The sequence below is a fragment of the Cygnus atratus genome, chromosome 6 (genome assembly GCF_013377495.2).
Source record: "Cygnus atratus isolate AKBS03 ecotype Queensland, Australia chromosome 6, CAtr_DNAZoo_HiC_assembly, whole genome shotgun sequence".
Classification (NCBI taxonomy): Eukaryota; Metazoa; Chordata; class Aves; order Anseriformes; family Anatidae; genus Cygnus; species Cygnus atratus.
In genome coordinates this window covers 12,230,009-12,241,439 of record NC_066367.1, presented here as the reverse complement: position 1 = coordinate 12,241,439, position 11,431 = coordinate 12,230,009, and the positions used below count along the sequence as shown (strand labels likewise).

The 11,431-nt window shown below is 55.1% G+C and overlaps 1 protein-coding gene across 2 annotated transcripts; it reads right to left on the bottom strand.

The window, feature by feature from the left end:
• Positions 1 to 772: 772 nt before the first annotated feature.
• LSS (lanosterol synthase) lies at positions 773 to 11,413 on the bottom strand. 2 transcript variants are annotated; one of them, XM_050711383.1, is made up of 21 exons: positions 11,385 to 11,413; positions 10,897 to 11,035; positions 10,661 to 10,769; positions 10,178 to 10,299; positions 9,847 to 9,943; positions 8,877 to 9,012; positions 8,542 to 8,650; positions 8,058 to 8,176; positions 7,532 to 7,629; positions 7,370 to 7,397; positions 6,898 to 6,954; positions 6,262 to 6,333; positions 5,506 to 5,556; positions 5,206 to 5,355; positions 4,303 to 4,399; positions 4,022 to 4,127; positions 3,406 to 3,471; positions 2,992 to 3,072; positions 2,535 to 2,705; positions 2,047 to 2,125; positions 773 to 1,832 (listed from the first exon to the last, which is right to left on the bottom strand). In XM_050711383.1, exons 2-21 carry the CDS (start codon positions 10,973 to 10,975, stop codon positions 1,647 to 1,649), a joined length of 2,013 nt encoding a protein of 670 aa, XP_050567340.1. In that variant the 5' UTR covers positions 10,976 to 11,035; positions 11,385 to 11,413; the 3' UTR covers positions 773 to 1,646. The 2 variants fall into 2 exon arrangements, with proteins under 2 accessions (XP_050567340.1, XP_035426594.1); XM_035570701.2 differs by lacking the exon at positions 11,385 to 11,413 and adding an exon at positions 11,106 to 11,251.
• Between the last annotated feature and the right edge of the window lie 18 nt (positions 11,414 to 11,431).

Here is an 11,431-nt window from a genome sequence, read left to right as displayed (position 1 = left end):
ACTCGGGGTCAGCTTCCAGTCCCTGGCTGGGGGTCAGCTCCGGGGTCTGGGTCTTTGGGTCAAGTACGGGTCCGGGACTTTGGTCGGGTCCAGGGTGGGGCTCCAGGGTCAGGTCTCCAGTGGGGGCTCTGAGTTCAAAGGTCCGGGGTTGAGTATCCAGCATTGAGGTTGAGTTGAGGCTCAGGGTTGGGGCTCAGGTCAGTTCCAGGGTCTGGGCTTGGGCTCAGCTCCAGGATGATGCTCTGGGACAGCTCTGGGGTCGGGGGCTCAGGGTCAGCTCCGGGGTCCGGAACTCAGGGCTAGGGCTTGGTGTTGAGGTGCTCAGAGTCAGGGGCTTGGGGTCAGCTCCGGGTCTGGGTCTTTGGGTCAGGTCCAAGTCCGGGGCTCATGGTCAGCTCCAGGTTTGGAGCTCAGAGTCAGCTCCGGGCTGGGGCTTGGGGTTGGGGCTCAGGGTTAGCTCTGGGTCCAGGGTCAGCTCAGGGGTTGGGGGCTGGGGTCAGCTCTGGGGTTGGGGCTCGGGGCAGCCTGACAGCCTCCCCATCACCACCCCTCTCTTCTGTCATTCTGCTGTGGCCTTTGACCACCTTTGCTGTCCCTCCACCCACTGCTCCTGCCTTGAGGGGTTCCTGTGATTTGCTTTTCAGCCAGTCCCAGGGAAGTCTCCTGCCACCTGTATGCAGCACTGGGGGGTCTCTGTCGTTGTGTGTGCAAGGTCCCTGCTGCCTGAGATGCACACTGAGGCAGGCTATGAGGAAACCAACATACAGGGAAGTTCCACTTGCAACACTGTTAGCCATTTATTAACCCATCAGTGGACATGACTTCCAGCTCTGACAACAAAATGTGAATACTCACCCACGCTAACTCAGACAGGGGTAGCTGCTGCACTGTGGGAAGCCTGGTGCCCAGGAGACCTAGGCTGTGCCCTGACATTAATCACCTCAGTGTTTTCTGCTTCAGTTTCCCATTTTCCAAAGTGGGAATGATACTGATGACTTCACCTGTGAAGCTCGGGGAAGCCAGGTGCCACCAGCTGTGGGACAGAACAGCAGCAAAACTGAGTGAAGTACTCCTCTTTCCCAACTCAGGGAGGAGAGAAATCCATCCTGCACAGACTTCTGTGCAGAGAGCACTTCAAAGGCAGTTGCTGGCACCTACAACAGAGGCCAGTTCACCATGGACTGTGCAGTGCACTCTATCACAATGCTGGGCACAGGAGAAGTCCCAGATCCCACACTCCTCCTGCAGAGAGCCAACCTGGGGGTGTAGGACAGGTGGGAAGACAAAAAGGGAAGACAAAGCCAGCCTTGCTCTACCCAGGATGAGAGAGAGAGAGAGTCTGTCTAGATTTGTAAAACAACATAGCTGGCAGCTTTCTCTCTGCAGATCATCAGACTGGTCTGAAAAGGCACTTCACTGCACATTCCACGAGGAAGAATATACCTGGCAAGAGCCTTTAAAAGAAGCGTATTTTTAGAAGAGGGTCAACAGAAAGCAGAGACTCCATGGTACTACGGCAGCATTCTCCTCCCTGGCAGAGGCAGTGGTCTGTGTGTTAAGATAAGCACCGAGATCCTGTGCAGGAAGCACCTGTACCCCCACACAGCACGTGGTATCTACGGCAGGTCAGAGGCCATGGTGTGGGTTCAAGAGGACAAGGCCGCTTCTGCAGTCTTCCCGGCCCCAGCCAAGGGTCTGGATTGCAGCTGCTCAGCAAGAGGGCTGTTGGGATGCAGCCGGCAGAAACGTCCAAGAGTCCAAATGGGGAAGACATTGCAGTACGCAGTGTAACTGATGGCACACGACTTGTTGAACACCCCAGCAATGTTCTCCTGAGAGAGAAACAGCAAGGTGGTGTGAATGACAGGAGACCACAGGATGTCCGGGACACTGTGCTGAGCTCATCATGTTCCTGAATTTCCCACCAAAAGCCATACATGACTTCCCTTCCATGTAAGGGAGAGCACTATTGCAACGGCTGCATGATGCCCAGGACATATGCAACACTGGGGAACCCCCTGGAGAGAGAAGAGTGAATCCACATACCTGAGGCCAGTCGCCATTGGGCAGCTGCTTATTGATCAACACTTGGATGCCCCTTTCCAGCACGTCAATGTCAGGGTACCTGCAAGTACAAAGGAGATACCATCACTTTAGTGTCATCCAAACTGTCTGCATATCCCTACCCAAGTGCTTAGGGAACTCAACCACCTCCAGTCTGCCCCAGACTTGACCAAGTCATGCAACTCCAGGGTACCAGGCATTACAAATACAGCAAAATTCTCCCTGGCTGGAAACCTGCAGTTGTGATCAAGACCTTTGCTTTCCTCTGGCTCTCCTTCTCCTGGCAGCAACAGCCTCACGGGCTGGACCACAGCTTTGGTCAGTTCCCCCACTGCAGAGGTGTGTGACCAAGAAACATGGTTGGGTGCATGGCCCACACTAGCCAGCACCTGTGCCAGCCTTTCCACACAATTCAGATGGTATTTTCCATTTCACTGGACCATGTGGTATCAGGTGAAGGCCACTCTTACCTGACAGCCATGAGCCCCAGCAGGGCCCAACATGTGTTGTGGATCTGTGATGTGGCACTCTGCACATACGTGCGTTGCTCACATGACTCGAAGTTCTCTCCCCACCCACCATCTGTCATCTGCTTGGAGAGCAGGAACTGGCAGGCCTGGGCCACTTCTCTGCATGCCACCCTGCAAAGACAGAGAATCAGACAGGGCTGGGTACAGAGGAGAGCTTGCACATGTTTCCCAGATGCAAAGGGGAGCTGTGCTTCACCCTGCCCATGGCAGGTGCTTTCCAAAGAGCTCAAGGCTCAGAAGGAAACTGCTCTAATCATATCACAGGCACCAAATTTGGGTGGAGTGGTATCTCGGGCAGGAGAGCTCATGGGCAGCCAGGGTGTCCACCCCAACCCACCCTTTTATCCCATCCCTACCCCAGAGACAACAGCAGAGGAGCTGCCAGACCCCTACTCACCCATCACAGTATGTGTACTGCATACAGGCAAATGCCTCCAGACCAAACCAGGTGCCATACGTGAAGCAAACTCCCCAGCTCCTGGGAGGGAGGGGAGACCAGTATTATCAAGGGTACTAGGACAGAAGCAGGTTGTGACACCGCTGTATCCACAGCAAGAATAGAACCAGGCAGAACAGCAGCCTGCTTGCACCTGTGGCACAACCCTGCCCAGTACCACCAGCACCTGCTCGCAGATTGCTCAGGCAGCTGATGCACTGGGATTGGAAGAGTTGGAGCCACCCCAAGCCCCAAGGGAGATCAGCACGTACATGCCTGTTCTTACACACCCTACCAGCCATGAATGCTGCCCACTGTGGCCCCTCCCATGCTGGGGCAGCCAGGGGAGAACTGAGCAGTAGGAGCACAGCTTACCCTTCCCATGACCCATCAGCTCGTTGCTTCTTGCGACAGAAGTCCAGACCCTTCTGTAGAGTGTCTCTGGACAGGAGAAAGACACCTGATGCAGAAGCAGCCCAAATGCTGTAGGCTGCTTTGTAGAGACATTTGTCATTACCTCTGAGGATTTGATGGGTCCCATGATTAAAGGCTCAATTGGCAAGAGAAAGCAGACAGGTGGTGCCACACAATCTCAAATTATGCAACAGTCAGGTATTTTTCTGTTATGTGCCAGTATGCAAGCAGGGACCTAGCCTGCAACTGGCTGCAAGATCAAGGCAACTGCTAAGTCAAGAGGAAGGCAGATGATTCTCCAATTTCTCCCAGCATGATCCCAAACACCCTGTGTCCTCTTCCTTGAGTGAGACTGTGCACTAGCATCTTGGGGGCACTCTAGTTTGGATGTACCACTGGCATGTCAGCCCTGAATGCACCAAGGGCCAATCCAGGGGCTGCTCCATTCCAGTGCAGAGGCAAAGGCAAGACCCTTGACAACGCTCAGCAGGGACTGTGCCAGTAGAGGCCACTGCAGGCATTGCAGGTCATTGTGGCCTGTTTTTTCCCCTACTCAACTGCCCTTCCAGTGCCTCACCTGATCTCTGGGGCTCTGTGCTCAGGGAACATGTCTTGGAAGTGTCTCAGTGCCTGCATGACAGCCGATGTGCATTCCACATAGGTGTAGTCAATCATGATGTCACCTGCCAGCAGGACAAGAATATTAGTGCAACAGTCCCTCTCTTGGGGTGCTCACCGAGACACATGCTACCAACCTTTGCCAAAGACCCATGACACTTGTGGCCCACAGAAGGACATGGGGTAAAACCCGCCCCTTCACACTGGGCAGGATGACTGGGCCCATGCAGCTCCCCTTACCAAACACCTCCGAGGGGTTCAGCAACTCCAGCAAGTGACCTCCTCGCTTGGTTTCGTATGTGGCAAAGCCTCCATCTGAGTTCCTCATGCTCAGCAACTGCACAGACAAGCAGAGTGAGGGGATGGGGCTGACTCACATGCAGTACCACATGAGTCTGGTCCCAAGTCAATTGTGAGGACAAAGTCAAACTCACATGGGTTGGCAGATTACCCACATCTCAAACCACATTGGCAGGCAGGTCCAATCCAGACCATTGCATTTCCCACTCTACTCTGCACTGGTGCAGCCTCACTTTGAGTACTATGTGCAGTTTTGGGCACCACAGTAAGAAAAAGGATGTAAAACTATTAAAGATTGTCCAAAGGTGGGCTACAAAGATGGTGAAGGGTCTAGAGGGGAAGACATATAAAGAGTGGCTGAAGTCACTTGGTTTGTTCAGCCTAGAGAAGAGGGGAGGCCTCATGGTGGCCTGCAGCTTCCTTGTGATGGGGAACGGAGGGGCCGGGGCTGATCTGCTCTCTGGTGACAATAGGACCCTACGGAATGGCATGAACAGGAGAGGTTCTGGTTGGATATCAGGAAAAGATTCTTCACTGAGAGGGTGGTTAGGCACTAGAAGAGGCTCCCCAGGGAAGTGGTCACAGCACCAACCTGCTGGAGTTCAAAAAGCATTTGGAGAATGCTCTTGGACATACTGTCTGATTTTTGTGCGGTCCTGTGTAAAGTCAGAAAGTGGACTGAATGATCCTTGTGGGTCCATTCTAACTTGGGATATTCTAAGAGTTTATGACCACACTGGCCTTACAATGGCTTAGTAATACCAGATGTAACCTTGACTTCTCTTATCTTACCTGGGTGTAGCTGCCTGCATTTCCCCTGATCCTAATTTTTGCAGCACTTACCACGTTGACAGCATCAAAGAGGCGCTCCGGGGGGACAAGTTTGGCTATGAAGGGGCACTTCTCCTGCAGCAGCATAACTGACTTCAGTCCCTCTGCTGTGCAATCTGCCACAATCCAGCCACAGTCCCGCGTGCTGAAGGGGAAGCCACCCTGAAAAGGGGCAGAAGGACTCAGCGTCTTCTCCTGGACTTGCTCTGTTCTTGTGCAGGGGAAGGCACTGCCCCTCATTCACTCCATCCCCTCTGCCCAAATCTCAGCCCTGTGCATGCACCCTTTGTAGGCCAGCTCCAGCCACTGCACCTTGTTCATATGGCGGTAATATTTCTGGTAGTCGGGTGGGTTCTCTGGAATCTGAAAACAAGAAACAAGTGAGGACAGGTTGAAGCTACCTGCCTGCAGGGCCATGGACTGAAACCATCAAAGATGCAGAGTCCTGTGGAACTGTGCACCATTTATCCTTTACTGAGGAAGGCAGATGGGGAAAGAGGTCAGCTCTGGAGCAGAGAATGCTGAAGAGAAATCAAATTTTTGCCTGGCTTCCGCATGTTTCAGCATGGCTAAAGCCCCCTCTTGGTTGCTTTCCTGGCAGTGAGACATCTATTTTCAAGGGTCCCATTGACAGCACCATGAGTAAGACCTACAACTGCTTCTGCATGAAGCTGCTGGTGACCCCCCCCACCTTGAGCCACTGGCCTGGCTAGCAGGAGCTTCTGCAGTCACTAGCAAAGGAGGCTGAGTTTCCCAGAAGGGTACCTCAAACGTGGGCACCAGAGAGGCTGAGCTCTGTTTTCCAGCCCCTCTTAGCCCAAGGCAGCCAACTCAAACATCCCACAGGACCTCACAGCAGGGCCTGGGGCTGGACAAGGTCCTCTCCAAGCTGCAAAGCTTGCTCCCAGCAAGATGGCACAGGATACAGGCAGCTGTTCCCATGACTATGCTAGTCCAGCCTTGAAGAAGAGCTCTTCAGAGGGATTAGAGGTATTCAGCTGGGCTCTCAGAAGAAGCCAAGTCTGCATAGCCAACGTGGCAGAGACACCACCAACTGGTTCTGCTCACCTGGGTGAACCTGAGGAAGTCATAGGCATTCTGAAGACAGGACATGAATTCAGGTATCTTCTGGGCTTCCGCCTAGAAACAGAGCGCACAGTCAGCAAGGAGTTCTGGCCACCAAACATGCCCCTCAGGAAGAAGAGAATATGCTGGGATCTTGCTGGCCTTGGTGCCATTAACGACTACCCTTCATACAGCCAGGCTAGGGGCTACCTGGGCGACCACAACACCTTTCAAAACACACGCCTGCCATAGCTACCTCTGCCCTTATGTAGGAAAGCAGGCCTGCCTGCTGTTTCTGACAAACAGAAATGCTCTGAGGCTAGGCACAGCAAGGAGGAAGGGCCAGGGTTTTACCACAAGGCTGCAGCAACAGGGAAATCTAACCTGACCCATTCATCTGGCACTGTGACATCCTGCTTGAAAAGCAACTGGCAAAGATGGGTTGTACCAGCTGTTCTGGAAAGCTTGCATGCCACAGCCAAGAGGCTCTTTGAGAAAGACCATTTGCCTGATGCAGCTGTATGATGTGATGCCAGAATCTGTTTGGCAGAGATCTGAGCAGACGTAGAGTAGAAGCCCCTGGTATTTTAGGATACTGCCTTTTCCCAAGGCAGCATGCAACACTCGGGGAAGTCTTACCTCCAGGAAGGCTTGGACAGCAAAGGCAGTATCCCACAGCTGGGATCCATTTGTACCCTGGAAGAAAGTGGATAGTGAGTGTTAGCTGCCACTGGCAGCCTGACCTAGCTGTGAGGGCTCTGGGGCAGAATGTTCCTCCTGTATTAGCTCTGCTGTTCCTTCCAGCCTGCATCTTGGTTTCATGTCACCCAGCACCACAGCTGACATGCTGGCACAGAGGGGACTGATGCAGCAGCTCAGGAACAACAGAGGAACAGGAAATGAGAAAGCTGCTTCAGCCTGCTCTGTGCACAGCAGTAACAGAAGAGGTGGCTAGCAATTTTGAGCAAAGGGACACGACAGCCACCAGATAAGCACAGCTCAGTTAACATGCAATATCAGAGCCTCTGAGCCATAGGGCAGGCAGGGGCATGTCTTTTCCCAGCATGCCAGGGTCCCTCTTAGTCACAGCTGGAATCCCACAGCACCTTACCTGCATCTTCATGCCATCAAGGCCCAGCCTGTGGGAGGAGAGAAAACTGTTGCAGCACAGGCACAGCAAGAGCACCAGGAAGAGGGTTGGGAGCCACAGTGTGCCAAAATCACAGGGATCAGAGCCCCACGCCATGCCACGTGGATCACACTCAGTCCTTACCAGAGATAGTCAGGGATCCTGGAAACATGCTCCTGAAAAGCTGGGGAGTTCTTCCCATCCACAAACCAGCGAACCAGCATGTTGATGGTCTTCGAAATCTGTTAAAAGCAGAGCTGTCACTGCTCTGGCTACAGCATCTTCCAGCCCCAGACACACACATCCCTCCCACTCAGAACCCAGCTAGAGGTCCTGAGCTTCACCCTTACAGCTCTAGCTGTGGCATCGCTCTAACTGTAACTGAGATGGTGGGGCAGATTCCACAAGATTACTCCAGGGCTTCCCCTCAAATCATGTCCCTGGACCACAAGGAGAGGTACCCACAGTAGGGCCACAGCTGTCCCCATGCCCTCTGCCTTTCTTGTGTCCTATTAGCACTAAGGTCTTGAGCATTAGGAGCAGCAGGAGTTGTGCCTGAGCAAGATTCAAAGGTTTTGGTTACACACCACAACTGTAAAGGACTGTAGGACCCCAAGCAGGTTCCTAAAGAGACAAGAGCAAGAATTTGAAAGGATATCATGTAACCTACTGGACCAATGCTGATACAATTGGTGAATCTGTCATCAGCTTTGATGTGGTCATAGAGCTCTACAATGGCTCGCTGCCGCAGGTGGGTGCTGTGGTGGGCTTCATACAGGTTCATGACAGCTGCAGGAAAAGAAAAGAACATGCAGAGAAAAATTCACCCCACGTGGACAGATCCCACTTGCTGTGACCAGCTCTGTGCTGTGACCACCACTGCTCATGTGATGACCAGCCAAGGAAAGAATGGGAACTGCTCTGCTGCAGAGCGGCCCAAGGACCAGGACATGAGGTCCTGCTGCTACCATGGTAGCAAAGGCCCAAAGATCAAACAATCAGTGTCTTGATTCCAGCTTCAGGGCATGCACCAGTAGCTGGCAGCAGACCATAAAGAGCCCCCTTGGTACAAGACAGCTTCAGTTCCACCACCAGCCTACTCAAGGGCAGTCTCATAGCAAGGACCCTCCCACCCCAGCCAACGCCACACTCACCATAGGCAACCTCCAGCAGCCAGCTGTGCGGGGTGTAGACATCACAGGCAGCCACATTGTTCCTTTGGGCTGGCCAGTCAATGCTGGCATAGTCTTGCACATACAACTCCTGGCAGAAGACAATACAGGTGATCAGCCTGGCAAACTGGGAAAAAGTACCCAGAGGCAGCTTGCTGCAGGAAGTTTGCTCAGCTGCCTGGACTGCTTTGCCCATGCAGGCATGAGAGCTGCCACTTCATGAGACAGAGTCTTGCTCTAGAGATGTGGCTAGCACAGCAAGCAGTCAGGGAGCTACGTGTCCTTGTTAGGGAGTCCCAGGAGGGCCAGCTCCTCACCTGCCGCAAGCTCCTTATGAGTTCATCCTCTTCTGCTGACAGACGCTTGGCATAACAGTAGCTCATGGGGAGGTAAACCTGGCGGCAGTGGCACCAGAGCCGGGATGGATGCGCTGGGAACCATGTAGGGAGCAGCCTGTTCATAACAGAGAATGTGCTGTGGAATCAACGAGGAGGGCCAAGAGAGGCATGCAGAGATGATGGGTCAGCAGGGGGACAGTCAGGGTGGGACACGCCTTTCCCCATCCCCTGTAGCTAGGCTTTCTACTGCAGGTTACAGTTCCAGCAAAAAAAGAAGGGAACATTCACACTGCCTGACCCCACTCAGACCCTCTCCACCTTGGCCGATCCTTCTCCACTAGGATCAGCAGACACTGTTCCTGGCCCAGTTCAGACAGGGCAAGGAGCATCCCAAGCTCAGGGAGAATTCATTTCAGGGGCCCTGCTCTTCCCCATGTTACTTTGAAGGTGGAGGTGCAAACTGACAGTTGAATGTATCCAATGACAAAGCACCAGCAGCCCTTGGCACTGTGCAGCCTCTGATCTTCCCCAGGGAAAATGACATGCACTACCCTTCTCTGACACCCAGCGACTACTTGGGACCCTCTGAGTGATTGCAGAGTTTGAGCTGGCAGCTGTACACATGGCAAGCTAGGGCCTAGTTCTGTCTGGCCACAGGAGTGGGAGATGCTATTGGCAAGGAGCATACTATTGGATGGATGCATCATGGACCCTATGGGTAAAACTAGCGGGGCTGAGCTCCTGCATCCCTCAGGGCAGTGTTCAGTGCTATCTACTTGTCAGCTGACCTTGCTGCTAGCCTCCCAGCTCACAAGCAGTCTGAGCAGCCCCAGATCCAAGCCACAGCTGGAGTTATCCCAGCAAACACCAATGCCTTGCGCAGCTCTGGACTGAGCCTGGTGGCAGGACCAACAACACTCCCCACATCCACATCGAAGGAGGCATATACCACATCTCCGGGAGAAGCGTGTTCATTCCCTCCCAGCTGTAAACGTTCAAGACAGCCAGCCAAAACTTCCCCCACGAAGGGATTCCCACAGCACCTCCTGCAGAGATGGATATTAGCTTTCAGTGTTAATGCAGCCACATCAGCTCCCTGCTCTCTCCCACATTAGAGGGTCTACCTCTCCCCAGGTTTGGGAGCATGCCACTCAGGCTGCGACACACTTCCCAGAAAAGGGCTAGGCAGGCAGCGGTCCAAAAATGTAACAGACTTTCCCACCATAACTGAAAACCCAGATGCCACCCACAACTGCTGTGCTGGGCACAACAGCGCTGACCTTTGCTGTGTAGGTTGACACGGGCCCGCACAATGTCAGGGTCATCTGGTCCAAGCCCCAGGATCCTCAGGGCAACATAGTTGAGTGCTGTGCCAAACACTGTTGATTTGTCCTCCACGTGCCTGTTGAGAACACACACAGAGATAGCACAGCCATTGGACACAACCTACTGCCCATGGCTCTCTCTGTGTTGGGCTGAAGTGCCATGCCAGGGGTGATTGAGGGAAAGGGAGACTCAGCTAGCCCAGGCAGAAACAAAGCTCCGTACTGCCCTGCAGTAGGATAAAATGCCACAGAGCAGATGTAGCCAGGCCTGCGGCCTCTGTGACAAGGACACACCCAGAGCCCTTCACAAGCAGGTCCAGCCACCTGGGGGTATCGCAGGTGTACCATCCCGCTTCCTGAGCCTGGGCAGGTCAAGCAGCAGCTCCACATGCTGAACCTCAGACACACCACCATAACAGAAGCATCTTTGCTACTCACAAGCCCCAGCCTCCGTCTGGAAGTTGCACAGAGCGCAGGTAGCGCACCATCTCCTCCTGAAACCCCTCTGGCAGCTGGATCTTGGCGGTGTGGCAGGTGATGAGGAGACCTGGAAGCCCAGACGGACCAACTGCTCTGTGAAGCTGAGCACAGCGTGGCGACCCGCAGCCCTCCCCGGCCAGCAGAGCCCCCGGCACCACAACGCTGTGGCAAGACCCGGCCGGGCCGGGACCCACCTGGCAGCAGGAAGAGCGGCCCGCCGTAATCGCCGGCCCAGTGCCCGTCCTCGGCCTGCAGCCCGGCGTAGAACCGCATGCCGTTGAGGGCCGCCTCCCGGGCCGTGCCGGCCGCCGGCAAGGGGCGCAGCAGCTCGTCCTGCGGGGAGACGGCACCTCAGCGGGGGAGCGCCCCCGGGCCCCGCACCCGCAGCCCGGCGGCCCCGCACCGTGTCCAGGCCGAGGCAGTGCGCTTCCAGCGCCGTCTGCGCCCGCCGCTCCCCGGCCGGCTCGCCCTCGCCGTCGCCGTCGCCCAGGTAGCGCCACCGCTGCCGGCCGCCCTCGCAGCGCAGCCGCCAGGCGGGCAGCGCCGTGGCTGCCGCCGAGCGCCGCGGGCCGCCGCGCCTCCGCACCGCCCTGCCGGAGACGGGCAGCGTTAGCCGCGGGCGAGGCCGCCGACACACCGCGACACACCGCGACACACCGCGACACACCGCGCCGGCACTCACCCGCCGTCCGCCATCGCCGTCACCGCCGCCGGGCCGGGGCCGGGGCT